Genomic DNA, 19,343 nt, shown 5'->3' on the forward strand with positions numbered 1-19,343 from the left:
GCTTCTCCCGGCAAGGCTGTTCAAGATTTAGATCGGGACTCACCGACAGTCACTTCAGAATTGTCCCATGAATTGCTTCGAAGCCATTTTGTGTGCGTTTTTAGAGTCCTGCTAGAGTCTGCAGGACCTTTGGTACATTCCGAACCTTTGAACAAAATGCCTTTCTGGCCTTGAGAATTCATAGCCTGCACAGATTTAAGACACCTTGTTCCATAAGCAGCAGCAAAAGCTGTTCGACAGCGTAAGGCCTCCTCCAAAGTGATCTAATGCAGTGTTCTTTCCCGCCTCATTGTATGCACCCTTTTACATGAGATAATGCGATATCAGTCATGTTTGTTTCTTCTGTCCAAAGGACATTCTCCCAGAAGCATGGTGAGTGCCCAAAAATAATACGCCAAATTCCAGTCTCAAGTTATTTCAGCAACCATTCCATATATTTTTTTTCCTGCATGTAGTTTGAGTTTTTTCGTCGCCTGTGCCTGTGGGCAAAGTAAAGAATGCTGTGCCTACTGTTGAACAATGAGCCGGCTCTGTTTCGTTGCGGGACTACTTTGCTGCATTGGCCGCAGAGAGTCTTCAGTCTGCGCTGTATAAAATGAAACAAGGCATCTTGGAGTGAAATGCGGCCCATGTCAGAAAAGCTACCACCTTGGTCCTCCAACAGCAAAAAAAAAAAAACAAAAAAAAAAAAACAAGAATGGCTGAGAATTAAACATTGGACTTTTTTAACTGCCCGTCTTTAAATCCTGATCGAAATCTAAAAAAAGATTTCAGTGACCTTTGTTTTGGGGGTTTTATTTCTTAATCAGCACCAACCCTCCTATATTTTGTTCTTCTACTTCTTCCTTTCATAACTTTGCTGCTTTGAATTCGGAATTTCTCCATTGTGAGACTAATAAAGGATTTCTTACCTTATCTTATCTTATTTAGGTATTGTAACTCATTCACTCCCAAAGACGTTTTTAAGCGTCTTTTCAGACTCCGTCTCGAATTGGCTGGTACTGAATGAGTTAATAGCGTGGACTATAGTTCACAGGTGAATCATCCGTCACGGCGAAAGACAACGTATTTTACAATATTAATCCAGTGAAACCCCTCTGCATCAATATCCATCACAACTCGGGAATTTGTCTTGTCCTGAGTGTGTCTATTCTATTCTCTTCTCTTCTATTCTATTCTAGAGCCACACTCCAAACAGACACATCTGATAAAATCCTCAGGAAATAGTTATTAGCGAGGAAGAAAACTTGAGGTGAACCTGATCTTTTTAAGTGTCGTGCTCGGTCACTCACGTGTTGTATGAGTGTACGTTGGCCAGGCGATAAATTGATCCCACAACCTGCCTTGGACACTGCAGCAAATGAAACGTTATGTGAACAAATGGAGGCTACTCCAGGAGGAGGAGGAGGAAGGTAATGAAAACTATCCATGGTTGTTGTAGCACATTGTGTGCATGTATGCGCCTGTGTGCGTGTGTTTTGTTGTACAAGAAGGTGAAAGGTTATTGGAATGGGAATAGAACTCACTGAATCTGAAACTTCCAAACAAATGGCAAATTAACAATCAGATTCTGTGTTTTTGTTTCTCTGAGTGTGAAGCAATTCTCCAATCGCGAATGACGTTCCAACATTGGTTTGAATGTAATGCTTGGCAATGGTCTGTATGTAATGTGCATGGTCGATGTTTGACGACATAAATAGGTGCGTGTGTGTGTGTGTGTGTGTGTGTGTGTGTGTGTGTGTATGCGTGTGCATGTGTGTAGAAGGCCTACTCTGTTGGTCATTAATCATTCAATTACATACCTGTCAAGAGTTCAGACAAGTGGGAGAGGAGGGCGAGGAAGGGACTTCAAGGGAGGGGGTAACCGAGGGAGTGGGAGGTGGATGGAAAGACAAAATGAAAAGATGAATGCAGAAGGGAATAGAGGTAAACAGCAACAAGGAGTTGCATAAAAGAGAGAGGTGAAAAAGGACAGGGCGGAGACTTCGAAAGCAAAAGACGCTTGTGTGAGTGTGTGTGCGCGTGCAGGCTGCAGGCGAAAGCTGTGGGATGGTGACAGCCGTTGAAAGATCACAGTGGAAACGGGCTCGTCCACAGTTTATGTGGGACGGTTCCACATCGGCCTCTCATGACTCCTTATCACGACAACTGTTTGCTTTTTGCTAATGCTATCATTATCGCTTCAATGGCACAGATTTGATGACGGGAAAAGAAAACCACATACATGTTGCTGATTATCATCATCAGAATTTGTGCTTTGGTTGACTCCGTCTGATCTCATCTTGTGTTAAACTGAAGGCCTGATGTTAAAATCACCGGAGTGTCCTACCATCGCTTTGGGTGTATGGGCAAAGTTTTTTCCTGAATTCAAACGTCATTTCCCGAAAAGGTTTTATTAATGTGCAAAATAGGGAATTTGAGTCACCCATGAATTTTCATTTATTTGTGATGAACCATTGCCCTCTGTGCAGTAAAAGTTTTGTAAGTGCGCGCGCGCACACACACACACACGTGGATGTGTGTGTTATGCAGTCTTCACATCTAGCTGGAGTACCTCAGATGCCTCAGGGCACAGCCATCTGTGGTAACCCCCCCCCCCCCCCCCACCTCTCCCCACACACACCTTTTCACACACACTCTTGCTCATACACACAGTCATATATCTAATTCATGAATGTGGTGAGGATTTTAGACGCACACTCATGTATGCATAATATATTGCATATGAAATATATGGTGGGGCGACCATGCACCAATCTTGTTCTGATCATTCATTCTCCTTTTAACACATCCTTAAGATTTGCTTGCGTGTGTGTGTGTGTGTGTGTGTGTGTGCATGTGTGTGTTTTGCCAGCTGTTTCGGTGCTTGACATCAACATGCAGGCAAAAAGCCAGATGTCTCATTAGGCAAATTTGATTGGCTTCGTCATTAAGAATTCAGCGATAAGACGTTTCCATATGTGTGTACATTGAGCTGTTTGGGTGTAACATTTACATAAGTGCCCCTGCGTATAACTATTGACATGTGTTTGTGTGTCATGTATGTGCATTCATGAGTATATTGGATACATACATGCTGTTGATTACATCATGATTGATAACAGAATTGCAATGCAATGCGTTTCTAGTCCTGGTACATATATTTTCTTTTGCAAAATGACTAGTTGGGGGCAAAAGTACTTGTTCCAGAAGTAGGTGGAAAGCAGCCGGGTGAAGGAGGGTGGGGGGTTGGTTGGTTATGGTCTGGGGTAATACTGTATGAGTGGACAGCTAATCATGTTATCAGGTTACGAGGTGCATGAAAGGATTAAAAGTAATTTGACTTGCAGTTTTAGGTGCATTTTATGTCTGGACTCAATTTCAGCATCATCACGTGCATGGGTACAGCTTCCAACACACTACTTGCTGTTTATGAATTAATTCTCACTGGAACTACGAGTACAATACATTGGCCCTCCCACCACTGTGTAAACTTGTCAACTGACTCAGGTGGTTGGAACATAGACACCATTCTGCAGTCGTACATCTCAAATATATCTCGCTTTTCTTTTCCTGGCTGCACGTTAGTTTGTGCTCAAGATTTCTTAATGTCCTCAAGGCTCCATGCGTTCCCCAACAAGTCGTGCGCTCAATCGGTTGTTCCTTGTCAGCTTCAACAGGGCCTTCATTGCCAAAGAATTAATTGGTCCAAATCTGCTCTTGTGTTCTTTATCGAACTCCAAGTTAAGACAACAACATCAGCAGTATCAGCTTGCAACAATAGTGTCGCCTGCTGTCATTGACTTTGCTTGATATTGAATCATGCACATTTTTACATGTACCACTCAATAAAACTCAAAGAGCTGACTGAAAAAGTTACATATTATTTTAAAAATCTAATTAAAAGCGGTAATAAGTGTGATTCATGTAATACACATGCTTCTGCAACTGCAGCAGTGGGCCTTTTAAAATGTTTATTTCAAATGATAAATGAAAAATGATACCTCTTTCATACACACTTCCGAATTTGCAAATTTGCCCCATTGACCAGCATATTTATATTTAAAATGCATCAACCCATCCATTATCCAAACAGCTGCCTGGCCTGCAAGCTACTGACGTACTCCGGTACTTGGGGTGTATCATTCGGTGACCCATTGTACGCGTCTTCATGAGGACAAGCGTGAGAAGAATAGAAGGTCGGATACATGCGTAACTGCCCCCTAGTGGTACAAATGTGTTACTGTCTTTTTGAGTTGAAGGGGAGCATCTGGCTCAGATAATCCGTTTTTCACTCACTCATAAGCACAAGCTCAATTTATGTTGGTGGGTTTCTTCAATGCAAATATGCCCGCATGCACTTCAATGGAAAGGTTCTCGCATACACAACATCACTTCAACCCCACATACTGTCAGGATCAAATTTGACCCATTTTTGCCAGGAATAAAAATATCTTCAATGTAATTCTTCCACCGTGACATTTGATTAGTTTTCCCCAAGTTGACCCAAAAAATACCTCAAGCCAAATTTGACCTGTGTCTCCTCCAACAGATTTTAAATGTTCTCGTGTGTGCTAAATCAAGGGAAATAGTGCTAATGGTGTGACTCTTGAAATCGATATCGCTATAAATGTGTTGGTTTTTTTCATGGGACCGCGGTAACCGTTTTCAAAAGGGAGTTTGAAACCATCCTGAGAACTTTGTGTTTCCACCACCACACCTGCACAAGCGCCTGGAAAAATATGCACCTGTTGGTGATTGAACGTTCACAGAGGAACTTTGAACAGTGAACGAGTAAAACAGCATGACAATGATCATACATCCTCAACGTACGAAACAGAAGTCACGTCAAGAGGACATTTTGACACAGGCTGGAGATTTGCAGGTGCAAAAACAAATGCTGTACCTGCAACGTAGCAGATAAAAGGACTCTGAAACATTCATCAAGGGGGAATCATTAATTCATGTCAGACAGGCTATTCGTATAGTTTGGAAAGATTTGGTTCCAAATGTCATTACTGTACATATATGACAGACAATAACAATGATAATATTATTAGCGGGCGGCTCGGTGGTCCAGTGGTTAGCGCGTCGACCTTACGGTGCAGAAGTACCAGGTTCAGTTCCAACTCTGGCCTCCCTGTGTGGAGTTTGCATGTTCTCCCCGGGCCTGTGTGGGTTTTCTCCGGGTACTGCGGTTTCCTCCCACATTCCAAAAACATGCATGGCAGGCTGATTGAATACTCTAAATTGCCCCTAGGCGTGAGTGTGTGCGTGGATGGTTGTTCGTCTCCGTGCGCCTTGTGATTGGCTGGCAACCAGTTCAGGGTGTCCCCCGCCTACTGGCCGAAGATGGCTGAGATAGGCTCCAGCACACCCCGTGGCCCTTGTGAGGATAAAGTGAATTGGAAAATGGATGGATGGATATTCTTAGACCATCAAAAAAAATGCACAATAAATTAACAATATGTAGGATTAACTTAGCTCTAACATACATATGTGTATGTATATGTAAGATATCCTTTATTTGTCCCACACTGGGGAAATTTACAATTTATATATGATTTATGAAGAAAAAAATTGGCCTTGCCAACTACCAAGTCGCCTGTGTAATGTGATTCAGGTTGTAGGCTCAATGTGACGGAAGGTTTTTCCTGCGTTTAAATCCTGAACAAGCCATGTTTTGACTTGTGACCTTATGTGGTCGTTAGCCGTGGTTGAAGCCAATGTGGAAGCAATTTCAGCAAACATCGCCCACGTTGTCTTCCATTTTTTAATCTTATGCCCTTTCTTCCTCCAATCCTCATTCAGTGTCCTGGTCTGCATCCTGTCCATGCTGCTGCTCAGTGAGTTCACCTTCAGTCTCTGCGTCGCTCTCTGCCTCCCGCTGTGGCTCATCTTTTCCACTTTCTTCTACATCTGAACTCTCTGTCACGGAAGCCTGCACTGACTCCTCAGGACACATCTGTCTGCGAATGGTCCGTCGGTGCATACTGTGACGGGATTGGTTGCTGTGCAGGGTGCGCCTGCGATGCCATTGGCTGAGAGAGTTTTGGGCTTCCACGCTAAGCTGACGGGCGGCCAAGCGTGGCTTGAAGCTGCTGATGTAGTAGAGAGCGGCGTAAAGGGTTGTCAAGTAGTAGCCACCTGTTGATGGGAAAAAAATGTGGGAATTGTAAAAGCAATGGCACCTCGAACACATTGCACATTTATTGGGTACATAATATGGTTGTAATTTAATGAATGAATCACAGTCTAGTGGTTTGCACGTCTGCCTCACAGATCCAAGGTCCAGGGTTTGAATCTTGTGCATTGTGTGTGCATTTTCTTCATGCGGGCATATTTGCAAGAAGTGAAGAAACAAACTGATCTTTAAAAATAATTTTTAGACCAACTTAAAGTTGACTTCAATCATACCTCTCTCGATTACACTAATTTGCCACTGCAGAGTGCTTGAGAAACAGAACTCCACACATAAAGTATCGACAACAATAATGAAACTGTCGAAATGCATCATTTGCATCTGAAGCTACCAAAAAAGCTGAAAAGTATAAACCATGACGCATGTGTTTTGGTAGCACTGTAATTTTGTTTTTGTTTTTTTGCGGGGTTTTTTTGCATGTAGGTGAGTGTTACTATATCATCCAGACCTTCTCCCTGCAGCTGCGTGGGGTCCAGTAGCTCCATCATGTAGTCGGTGTCTACCTGCAAATTGACCAGTTCACTGCGCAAAAGTACCCATGTCAAGCAAGGCAGGAAATCATCAGCTCCAAACACCACATCTGTAAGAAAATAGACTGATACTGATACTTTGGCCATGCTGGGTATGGTTTCTCCTCTTAACCATGATCTTTAAAAAATAAAAATAAAAGCAATAAAAATAATCAGCAGGCTACCTGAGCTGGCGCTGGCACTCATGCTGTGGTAGATACTCTTGCAGATTTTGAGCAGGATATGGACCTTCTTGTTTGGGGAGTAGGCTTCGTGCATCCTCAACCACCTTTGCTGGATCCGCTCAAGAGTGACTGAGTCAGGAACTCCAACTCCAGCCGCTCCTCCCAGCGCCTCCACGCCGTTGTCTTCCAGAACATGTTGTTTGCTCTCCAACCGTTGCAGACTGCCGTCATTGGTGCGGCAGATATGAATGCAAGAGTAGATGTGAGCCGACACAGGCTTAAGGGCCACCTTATGCACTGACATCTCTACCAGGGAGTCTAAAGAAATTACACAGACACAGAAATATTACATGACAGACACAGACAATTCAAAAAGGCAATCATAATTTCCAACAGTGGTGGTCTCTTGTACATAGTGCATATAGACTATAAAATGTTGCCTTTTTGGATTTGAAATAAAGTATTCCCCCAAATACATGATAATGGTACCATCATTATTATTATGAGGATGATGATTACTAGTAGAGGTGTCAAATTATCGCATTAATTGCGATTAATTAATTACATCACATTTAGCGTGTTTTTAAAAATTGCGTTAATCTAAATTTTATTCTCTGCCTTAATTGTTTCTGTAGGTGACTTGCTTTTTTCTAATAGCCCTTTTTATGCGTTGGCTTCCTGTGTTCGAGTTGTTGAGGGTGGGGAAACAACTGTCAGTCACAGCCTGAAGCGGACATTGATTGGCTGCTATTAGGTTGAGGCTTGTTTAGCCGAAGCTGATAGGCACCCATTGGAGTTGGGCGGGCTTAGTCAGCAGCGGTGAGGAGTGTAGAGGTGAAAATAGAGCAGCATGTGAGAATTATCAATAATGTAACAAATTTAAAACAAAATAGGGGGTTTCTCAGTAATTTTTAGATGAGATTAAAAAATAGATTAATTACAATAATTAATTACAGACCCTAATTAATTAATCACACATTTTTAATCGCCTGACAGCAGTATTCATTAGTTGTAATTGTAATAGCCCCCATAGTTATTGTAGTAGTCACAGCAGTTGTAGTAGTATGTGAATGGAGGCACACATGATAAAAGTTTAAAAAGAATAAAACGGTGAGAGTTTACTTTTCATTGGAAAGAACCATTTTCAAAAAAGTCCCACTGTGAGCTCACTCACCTATCTCGGAATCACTAAGGTCGGTCATACTGTCCAGCAGTGCCTGGATATCGGGGTAGTCCAAGAGAGTCTCTCTCAGCAAAGTGAGTGATGACCTCACTTCCTGTAAGAACTCTGACCCCGTTAAGGCCCCGGGATCAGTTGCTCTCTGCAGCGTCACCTCCACAAATTCTCTAACGGCATCTGCAAACAAGCCGCGTTTCTTCTTGCTCAGCTCTAGCACGCGGTGGGTCAGCCACTTCTTCTGACATACCAAGCTGCCGAGAGCCTGGCCCACTGCCGAGAGGCGATACATGACTTTGTCGGCCAGGCTCTGTGTGGACGGGTTCTGCTTGGTGGGGCTCGGCGACTCATCTTCCTGCTCTTCTTCAATGCTGCTGATGGACAGCGAGTCGAGCTCGGGTGATGGAAGCTGGAGCAAGGAGTGCGGCCTGTGCAGCCACAATCCATCCTCGATCCAGGAAACCCTGTGGGGGGTCTGAGGGCTCGGATTGCCACTGCTCGGCAGCTCAGTGGAACGAGGTATGCTCCCTGTGCTGGCTCTCTTGGAAAGGCTGGATGTGGAACTTTGGCTGGAACGCCTGAGGACAACTCCGCCTTGAACAGATGGTATTGTAGCGGTGGACTCTTCTGATTTGGCTCGGGTTAGTCCTGGAAGTGAAACAGAAACTACATTATTCACGAAAATTTTTGGATATTTGGCTTTTGGGGGGCAATTAAAAAATGCACTCTTATCTTGTGCAAACAATTGATTGCATGTCCAAGTCCAACTGTTCAGTTTCAGTACTTTATGCACAACTAGCTGTTGTCCAACCACCAGCTGAACAGCATTTTTCCCCCCGTGGACTATCACACAGAACCCAAAGAGCAATTGCTGTAAATGGGTGCATCCAGCAGCTGGATAAGATGTGTGACAAGTTGCAAAATTGCCAGTTTGACTTTGCGAGGCAGTGCCATTGATCCAGACCAATGACACGGGGAAAAAAAAACAACATATCTTCCAGGCCTGTAAAAGGAGCATATTTCATCTACTCATCCAGTCACGCATTTCGGGTTACAAGTGAGCTGGAGTGTAGCCAAGCTGACTTGGTGGGGGACAACTTGGACTGGTTGCAGTCAACTCTAGGGGAAGCAAATTCCCATTATATCAAGTCACACAAAAAGGATCCTGAGAGCAAATGATTGTGCTCCAAAGAAGCTATGTTTAGCTTTTTACCATAAATCAGCTGTTTGGTTATCACGTAAAGCTGGTCATCCAGTTGTATTGTCCACAAATCACTTTTTTTTAATGACAAAGTATCCTCAAACTCACAAACAAATGAATATGACTTTTGGAAGAACAGACCAAAAAATAAAAAATAAAACAATCAACCTGAGCATTCAGTATTGGCAAATGAAGGTTCTTGGTCAAAGGAAATGGCTCGTTTGCTCATGAGGCTCGCTCCGGCCCACGTCCGAGTAGAACTGAGGCGTCGTTCTCGTCTATAATTTGACGTCGGTGTGGCGTACTGCAAACCAGTCGCCTGATGGGAAAGCCAGTCATCGCCGTGTTCATGAAGATAGAGCGGATTGATGACACACACTGCACCATTGGTGGAGGTCAACTGGAGAAGCAAACAATCAAATGTAGAACAATATTCATGAGATGAAGTGAAAATAACAGATATATTAAGTTCTCATGACGCATGACGAATGTACTTTTTGATATGGGAAAAACACACACAACAAACACATGGTTTTCATAGTTTAGTCATTTGGAGATTATATTGGATTTTTTTTTTACACACAAACAAACTATGAAGCATCACAGTACCTGTATGGAGCACATTATGTTATTTGGCTTCATGTGCGTCATTTCATCAGACATTTGATGAGGTGGTGTGCTGAGCCAGGTTTCTGCATGACCAAAGTAATATTTTAAATTAGAAAATTTTGACCCGTTGCTAAGTAATCACACGTTTGCTCATGACCAAGAATCCAAGACTTTTGAAATCAGCGCATATTGCCGGGATGTAAAACGAGAGCATGACTCACGGGGTTCAAGCTGAGAAAGACGATCTTCGTTGCTCTGGGCCAAGTTGTCCATCCAATGAGGAATTCTTAGACAGCAAGCCAACACATCTCTAACACAGACAATAAAAAAAAACAGTTGAAAGAGATTTCATCAACATGCCATGATATCAATTCAAACTTTGGTCAGAACGTAAGGTACACATGCACAATAGAATGAGATCCTACACAATTATTATACTTCTGCCTCAATAAATGTCATAATACTCATCTCTGAATGACACTGTTTCTATTCAATGAACAACATGCTTTCTTCTTGTAAGTGTTGGATTTTCACTGCATCACACTGAGAGGCATTTCTAAGATGTCTTTAGCTACATTAGCGGAAGGAATGTATTGTCCTAGTTTTTTGCTTGTGTTCATTAGTTTGGTGTAAGTTTAGTTAAAAAGGAAACTAAAAGCTCTCACCTGGTCAAAGAGTAGAAAAACACCATTTGAGCCAAGTCAGAGAAAAAAAGACGAGACTCCGACAGCTGAAAAACTGACAGAAAAAGCGTAGGCAATGTAAAAGCCGAAAAAGTTTACTAAATACTTTACCGTAACAGTAAGTTAAAAAGTATCAACTAGTTGAGGTTCAGAGAGAGAGCTTCTCCACACATTTTCACACAATGATTTTAGATCTGTTGTAACAAGTGTCTTGTGCATGTGACAACAGTAAAATGAAGCTTCTTTTTGGGAGGGCCTTTTGCAAATTATGAGTAAAACCAATTTTGGAGCTAATAAATCTGATGATATTACAGTAGATTATAAACTCTAAACAAATTACCATTGAGAATTAAATGCAGAAGTAGTACCTGTAACTGACACTACGCCTTTTAATACGGTTGCGCCGTATGGTTGTGAAAATACGGCAGCCAAGAGTGTTACAATTTTAGCCACATACGGTTAACTTGTGTCTTACATTACCACAACTTTTTTGAATTTGTAGTTATTCAGTTATCATTTAGTGTATTCTGTTGTAGATGTTTTAATGATGAAAAAACTGAATTTATAGGATTTTGTTTTGTTAGGGTTGTTTTCCTCTTTGAGAGAGGATGAAGTGATGGCCATCTATCAAAGTCATTGGTTCAATCAGATACTGTTTGTATACTTCTATTAATCTGATCTGCCTCGTAGTTTGTCCATACCTTTGGCTGTGCATGAAATATTATACTCAAGAAGAGCTTCATCGTCTCCTCCCGAAGACACACACAGGAAGCTGGGCAGCGATGTCACACAATCTCTCACCACCACAAAACTCTAGAGGGGGACAGTGACTCATTTCAGCCTTTTGAAATGTGGCTGAAAGCACGCTGAGGAAAAATGTGACAAACACCACTTGAGCAATAAGAAAAAAATGGAAGGTGAGCAGAAAATTATTGCAACGAGAGAGCAGGTTGAAAGTGAAAGTATAGTTTACTCTTGAAAGTGAACCATGGCGTTACATTCATTGCTGGAACTTGAGCGGGGTAAAAGCCCCGCTCATACATCCTGGTTGGAATCTAGTTGCAGCAAGCTTCTCCAAAATGTTCACATTTTGTTAGCTTACAGATATTCATAAATGTAAACATGTAATGTATTCAATGATCAATATTTTTTCAAGATCAATAGCACATACGCCAGCACTCAACCTTGATGGTGTCAGCCATTAACATGTCTGAGTCTCTCCTCAGAGACATCACATACTCTACAGAGGTTGTTGTTGTTGTTTTTTTTTTTGAGGGCTCTCACTTCAAGAGAGTCATCATACATTATAGATGAAATATGGTATCCATACTAAGGACGGATTTTGAATATGGAAATGAGCTGCTTTTGACTTTTTGCAAAATTGGGAAACAGTGATGGATGTTTACTCCTCATTGTCCAGACTGAAACATCAACACTCTAACTTCAATAATTGAACTTTAGGATTGCGTTTTGTCCTCATGATGACATTGCGTGCCATCTGAGTTTTGAACGCTTCCAATATCTTGATGACATAACCAGAGATTACGATATACATATTGAAGCATGAATATTGGAGGAAACACGGAGAAACTCTGAGCCAGCTACTTAAATTGTGACTCGCATATATAATCACTGTGCGGTGTCTCTGAATGCATTCGGTACTTGGTTGCTTTGAGAGGAATTGTTTCTGTTCCTGTTCATTGTGAGCACAAAGCCACTTCCTGTCTCTGTGCGGGTAACTATGCATTCAGCAAAGTTGCCGTGATGCAAGACTGAACGGAGCGCTCTGTACAGGAGATTGATCTTGCTTCTCAGCGCACAATTATTGTTTCTCGGCCATTGTTAAACATTTCAAATCAAGTCACATAAAACGAAATACGAATACCACATATCGCGGGTCGATATTGCTGCTAAATATATGTAAAAATATTCAGTTTGTTGCCAAGGCGAGCTCCTTTTATGGTAACTTGGTTGTTTGTTTAAGCTAAAACTTCTTTACTGTTACCTGTAATCACTTTCCATATGCAGCTATTTGTATGACACCTTTTACGGCGAGACAAATTCATTCCTGATAACATGAAAGCAAAACGTACCTCGTTATGTCCTCATCTTCTCTCGCTGTGCATTGCACTGATGCCAACCATCTGATATTCAACACGACTTCTGCTATCGACCACGAAAGTAACTGTGTGTTGTTATTAGATGTCTACCGAAAAAAAAGGAACTACTTGTTTAGCGCAACGAGAGACTTGTGCATTTTTAGTATGGGCTCAGCAAGGTCACTTCGGAAAAACAGAATTGAAGACCTCTAAGGATGTTTCATATATCATCGGGGCAAACAATGTCATTTCATAGAACAAACAATGATGGAATATAATCAGGTCTTTGAACAGAGGGGAGACACAAGAACTGTGTCAATTTTCAGTTTACAGCATTAATAAAACCGGTCAACAAACATTTTTTAATCAGAGATGCAAGGAAACTTCTATGTGTCTATTTTTGGGCTGATTCTGAATCAAGCGCCTCCATATTCCAAATAAGAATGCTAATGATAATTGATCTACATCAGATCAACATCTGCAGAACACCAACAGCCCCTCACCAATAGGGGTAGTTGGGGGCAGTCATTCCATCCTTGCAAATCCCCCCCTCCCTACCGAGCACTTCAACACCAGTGAGACATCGTCAAAGGAAGAACACAGAACACCATCGAATTCTGCCCTTGGTCTAAGTAGAGTCCATCGCAAGGTCGACAAGAACTCCCGCTTGCGACTGAAACGACTCTGGAAGATCCCAAAAGTCATCTGGAAAAGAGGTATGGTGGCGCAGTTGTGGGGATGAGCAGAGAGCCTCTGAATGCCCAAGAAGAACTGCAAGAAGATCGATCAGTTCAGAATAATCTGACTGCTGAGCTGAGGAGGGAAAAATCTTCTTCAGTATTCCGTAGTAGGAAGGTGACTGACCAATTTCTTCCCAAGTAACAACTACTTAAATACATCTGTGCAGAAGGGCGGGATAGCTGGAGTCCCAAGGCATCTAAAACACCCAAGCGTGGTGACCCAGCTCATCCGGGAAGCTCGTGAACACAAAGGAGACCTTACAGTCCTGTGGTTAGACTTAGCCAATGCGTATGGCTCCATTCCTCACAAGCGGGTCTCGATCGTCATAACCAAACATCGTATGCAACGCTCTGTTGCAGATTTGAATGTGGATGATTACACCTGAGGTTGTAGACTCCCGAGTGTCTGGGGTGCTGGAGCAGAAAGGCATCTGTCAGCTGCCCATCAGGGCCTTTATGGATAATTTAACAGTCACCGCAATACGGGTGGATCCTGCAAGAGCTGGAAACCCTCATTTGGTGAGCTCGAATGGAATTCAAGCCATCCAAGTCCCCTTGTGATGAAGAAGGGGAATATCACAGCCAGGTTCCATCTCAACATCGAAGGGATGAGGACAGCTGCGCTGTCAGAGCAGCCCGTGAAGAGTTTGGGTAAGGTTTTTGACAGCAGCCTCAAACTCAACCTGCCAAGATCTGGAAAGCTGGTTGAGAGCAACCGACCATTTTTGCTTCCCTGGCAAGTTTAAAGCATAGATTTAACAATGTGGTACATCGTCAAGAATATTCTGGCCGCTATTTGTGATTGAGGTTTCGCATATCCACTGTGGAGACCCTGGAGAGGAAGGTCAGCAGCTGTCTCAGGAGGTGGTTCGGTTCACCCAGCACTACTGACTCCAATGACCCGAAGGTGGTTCGGGCAGGAGTGGAAATGAAGACAGTAAGGAAGTGGAGTGTCATAACCAGATGCTGAAAGCGATTGTCAACACCATCAGCAAGGAGATCAGCAAAGCAAGCCGAGGAATTCATACCACCCGTGCATTCGAGTTTGTTAGGGCAGGACTGTAGCGGTGAAGGCACCAGAAGAAATCCGGGCATCAATCAAGGACTGAAAACTTTCTGTTGATCTGTAGAAGCACCTAAAATTCCCCCCTCAGTGTCAGCATAACTCTGAGGCCTGATGTCCTCCCTATTCTCAGACAGCACCAAGAATATCATACTCATGGAACATCACCGAAGCAGCTGAGAAAGCCTGGAGATGACTAAAGATCTGAAGAGGAGAATCAGGGGGACAAGCCGAGCCACAGCCGCAGCCTGATCAACCGCGGTCGATGTCGAAAGACCTGAAACACCCGAGGACCTCAGGCTACATCTCTGATGATGTGTTCAAGTACATCAAAAGATGTGTTCCAAATTAAAACGGATGGTCAAATCTGTATCGTGCAAGCTTTGATAGGACAAAATGAAAAATAAAAACACTTATGAAGTAAAGACAATTTTGAATTCAGCATAAAAAATATGTTTTAGCAGACATTGAATTTGAGGCAATATCATGAGGAGAGATCTTTTCTATAATCTGTTCTCTTCGGCACAATTTCTTCAAATGTTTTCCGGTTATTTTATTGTCGTCTATGTGCAAAATAATCAAACAAATAAAGCCAACTCTGATTAAAATTGGCTGTTTGCCAAGGTAATAAAACTTTTCTTCATCATGTTATTGGTGTTTTAATTTGACAATATTTTTGCACGAGTGTAAAACTGTTCCGGACCACAAGAGGTGTTTTACCCCTTATAAAGTGATAAGATATTAAAAATGCATTTTGCTACACAGTAATATACACGATCGCAAACTACAACTAGAATTTCAAACATTGTCAACAAAGTAATACGATCAAATTGTATTTAATGTGCAGACAAAGGTCGTGTCAGATATGTACATTTCCCCGCCTGCATTTGTAAAACTGGACCGAACTTTTCATGTATTTCACTGAAGTGAAATGTATTATGAAGGCTAACAGATCATTTGTGATCTCACCCCAGCGGGTGTTCCAGAGAGGGCTGAACGGGCCTGCGCTCTATCCCAGGGCGCAGCTGGGCACCAGGCTTTCTGACACCCTCTAAGGAGTTCCAGCACAGTCATTTTCCTCCTGCTTCTCCTCCACGGGATGGATGTTGATCCGTTATATGGACTGTGACTCTCCCTGCAGATAAATACAATACATGCATGTAACTGTGTGTACAGGGCGATGCATGACTCGGGCACATGCACATAAATGCCAAACAATGTCCATAACACAGTACAAATGAGAGGCAGCGTAGTGATAGTGCTGGCGAGCTACCGGGCAACGGCGAATCGCCGAGGGAGAGCACCAGCTAGTGAGCCACCGAACGACGGCGAACGGCGAGAGAGAGCACGAACCAACTCGCTCAACGGTGGAAGCCAAACGACCTACTGCTCGCCAAACGATCTGCTGCATGCTAAACCTGCTGCTAGCCAAACCACCCGCTGCTAGCCAGACCACCCACTGCTAGCTAAAACACCAGTCAACCTACACCATACTCTACATATGCCTCCTCTTGCCTCTCCGTCCGGCTGCAGCAGCTGCATCCGCATTGCCGAAAAGGTTGCTGAACTGGAGCAAAGAATCTCCACACTTCACCATATCCGAGATGCTGTGCTGCAGATGGACACAATCATCTTCGGTCCTGGACAACCAGAGTTGCCATCTTTCACCGACACAGCTGCCGCTGCCAAACCTGCTTCTCCCACAGTTGACAAGGCCACCACTCCTGATCCCGCACCTGAAGACTCCCTGCTACTCGTCGATCCAGATGACACCTGGGCACGACTGGGTGCCAAGCCCAAGCCCAGGTTCAAGTCCAGCTCCACCACCCACGAACCTGTGTCAGAAAATCCTGTCCACCCTTTCTCCTCCATTGCTCACCGCCGTTCTATCCCTCAGTTCACTCCGACCGCGCAGCGCACTGTCCCTGGTCCGCTCCCGCGCACTTCCCCCTCCACTTCACCGCCACAGACTGAACCTGCGCCAGGATCCACTGTCCCTTCACCCACCCCTGCCTGTCCACTTCACACCTGTCTCCATAGCCGAACTCACCAATATAATTTCAACAATGAATTCCTCCACCTACACACTGGATCCCATCCCATCTTCCTTCGTCAAGCACTGCTTTCCCACCATCTCCCACCTCGTCATGAACATTGTCAACTCCTCCCTCAACTTTGCCTATGTCCCCTCCTCACTCAAACTGGCTGCCGTAACCCCCATAGTCAAAAAACCCAGACTCAACCCTGACATCATGAGCAACTTTCCACCCATCTCCAACCTCCCCTTTCTGTCCAAAGTCATAGAACGTGCCGTCACATCTCAAATTAAAACCTACCTAAACAACAACCAACTTTCAACAACAATTTCAATCTGGATTCTACACACAACACAGCACTGAAACAGCCCTCCTTGAAATCACCAATGACCTCCTCCTTGCCTCTGACTCCGGCCTACTCTCCATCCTAATCCTTCTTGACCTTACAGCTGCCTTTGACACCATCAACCATTCCATCCTACTCTCTTGCCTACAATCCCTAATCATCACCGACAAAGTCCTTACCTGGCTACACTCATATCTCACAGGCAGGAAACAATTCATACACATAAACAACTGCTCTTCCTACACTGCCCCACTGTCCCAAGGTGTCCCCCAGGGTTCTGTGCTTGGTCCTCTTCTCTTCATTCTCTACCTTTTACCCCTCGGCCAAATCATACGTCATCATGGTCTCCAGTTCCACTGCTACGCTGATGATGTCCAATTGTACATATCCACCAAATCATTTAACCCAACAACCCACTCCACCCTGTCTAACTGTCTTTCAGATGTCAAATCCTGGTTGCAAACAAACTTTCTCACTCTTAACTGTACTAAATCTCAACTGCTTATAATCGGTCCTCGGTCCCTCACCCAAACAACCACCAACTTTACCCTCACTATAGATAACTTCACCCTGTCCCCCTCCTCTCACTGTCGCAACCTCGGTGTCCTTTTTGATAATAACTTCTCTTTCGATCAACACATCACCCAAATCACCAAAACTGCTTTCTTCCACCTCAAAAACATTTCTCGTCTCCGCAAATCACTTTCTTTCAATGCTGCTCAAACCCTCATCCACGCCTTCATCACCTCCCGCCTTGACTACTGCAATAGCATTCTCTATGGTACAACCTCCAAACTCCTCAATAAACTACAGTACATCCAGAATGCCACCGCCTGCCTACTCACCCACACCCGCACTCGTGATCACATCACCCTGTCCTTAAAAACCACTGGCTCCCCGTTCCCCAGCGTATTCAATTTAAACTTCTCCTACTCAACTATAAAGCCCTTCACAATCAGGCCCCCTCCTGTCTTTCCGACCTTCTTTACCAATACACTCCTTCCCGCAATCTCCGCTCCTCAATCACAAACCTCCTCGCCATCCCCGTGACCAAGCTCAAAACCTGGGGGGACCGAGCCTTCTCTGTGGCCGCCCCCACCCTCTGGAATGCTCTACCACAACACATTCGCAACTGTACTGACCTCCAATCCTTCAAATCATCCCTTAAAACTCACCTGTTCCGGAATGCTTTTAATACCTTTTAATCTCTTTTACCCATTTTTCTTTTGTTCATCTAAATATGCTTTTGTAAATTATGTATGCTTGTTTTAAATGCACATTTTTATCCTGTGTTTTAAGCTCTTGTAAAGTGTCTTTGAGTGTGATGAAAAGCGCTCTCAAATAAAATGTATTATTATTATTATTATTATAACACAGGTTTGGTGATTTCCTTATTTCTGATTTTAGGGAGAGGAAAACTTCTACTTACATGTCTTGGGCAACTTCAGTTCACGTCGATACACACTCTCTTCTATAATTGCAAAAGTCTCCACATGATGCAATCCTTTCTTCCTTTCTGCATGGCACAATTTATTTCAGCAGAGTCTAAAATGGGAACCTCGGTCTTTTATCAAAGATTGCCCGAGAACCCCACTGGTAAATGTTTTGTCCCCTGCACATGGTGTTGCACTTACGTTGCAACATGTGAAACGGTTCAGTTGTGGTCTGTCTACATGTGGTTAGCCCAGCATTGGAAGTGTGTTCAGAACAGGAAAACAAAAATTTCGACTGCATAGAGAAACGTGAGATATTGCATGGTGTTCCGATAAAGGCAGCGATGTTGTTTTCTTTTCATTCAAATTTACCATTGTCAAGTCAAAGTCATGTCTAATAGTCTGTATAAAGTTATTCATTTCCCCTTTATCTAGAAAATGTTTAGTGCTCTTAAGTTTACACCTAAAACATCCAACAAGCGCAAAAACGGATACACGAGATATACACGACATGCACAAAATGTTGGGCACACCTGGCGTTTAAATATCCCATGGGGAGGTGAAGATTGTGGCAAATTTGATACTTCAGCTCCTTTTTACAAGTCTAATAGTCATGCTAAAAGACAACAAGGCCTTCCTCTTAACATTATCCAAAGAGTTGAAATCCTTGAATGTCTTTGTAGGGATGACTGATTACAATTTCCTATGTTTTTGTGTAAACGGCACAATGGCCAAAAGCAGTGGTCTCAAACTTAGGGCCTGCGGGCCAGAACCCGCCCCCAAGGAGGTTCGATCAGGCCTGCAGGATAATTAAAAGTGAAAAAAAGCATAAAAGACACAGAATGAACATTTTTAATAAGGTGCAATGCATGGATTATCCTCTATGGGACACTGTTTTAATCAGAGTAGAAGACAACATTGTTTTGATCAGACAACAGCAGTCTGTCTTTCACTGAGACAGACCCAACACAGCAGATGGTATCAAGGGCATGTGAATACCTTCTTCTTTACACATTTAATAGCACTCTCCTTAGTTTGTAAGGTGTAGGCAGGAATTAAATCTAGATTTCATATGCACATC

The 19,343-nt window shown here is 43.2% G+C and overlaps 1 protein-coding gene across 2 annotated transcripts; it reads right to left on the minus strand.

Annotated features, from left to right (window-relative positions):
- Positions 1 to 4,922: 4,922 nt before the first annotated feature.
- On the minus strand, positions 4,923 to 18,492 carry rinl (Ras and Rab interactor-like). Of its 2 annotated transcripts, XM_052078901.1 has the most exons (12): positions 18,259 to 18,492; positions 15,417 to 15,582; positions 11,247 to 11,358; positions 10,528 to 10,600; positions 10,084 to 10,172; positions 9,863 to 9,945; positions 9,422 to 9,653; positions 8,050 to 8,700; positions 6,876 to 7,193; positions 6,630 to 6,761; positions 5,676 to 6,126; positions 4,923 to 5,271 (listed from the first exon to the last, which is right to left on the minus strand). In XM_052078901.1, coding segments are annotated over exons 1-11 (2,202 nt in total). In that variant the 5' UTR covers positions 18,261 to 18,492; the 3' UTR covers positions 4,923 to 5,271; positions 5,676 to 5,782. The 2 variants fall into 2 exon arrangements, with proteins under 2 accessions (XP_051934861.1, XP_051934862.1); XM_052078902.1 differs by lacking the exons at positions 15,417 to 15,582; positions 18,259 to 18,492 and adding an exon at positions 12,639 to 12,797.
- Between the last annotated feature and the right edge of the window lie 851 nt (positions 18,493 to 19,343).

Source organism: Hippocampus zosterae, chromosome 10 (genome assembly GCF_025434085.1).
Source record: "Hippocampus zosterae strain Florida chromosome 10, ASM2543408v3, whole genome shotgun sequence".
In the NCBI taxonomy this organism is placed as follows: domain Eukaryota; kingdom Metazoa; phylum Chordata; class Actinopteri; order Syngnathiformes; family Syngnathidae; genus Hippocampus; species Hippocampus zosterae.

Excerpts from the sequence above, each read along its gene's own strand:
- rinl (XM_052078901.1), bottom strand. Across the intron at positions 9,654-9,862 it reads ACATAATGTGCTCCATACAG|TTGACCTCCACCAATGGTGC; the intron begins GTACTGTGATGC and ends TTGCTTCTCCAG. Across the intron at positions 8,701-9,421 it reads TGCCAATACTGAATGCTCAG|GACTAACCCGAGCCAAATCA; the intron begins GTTGATTGTTTT and ends TTTCACTTCCAG.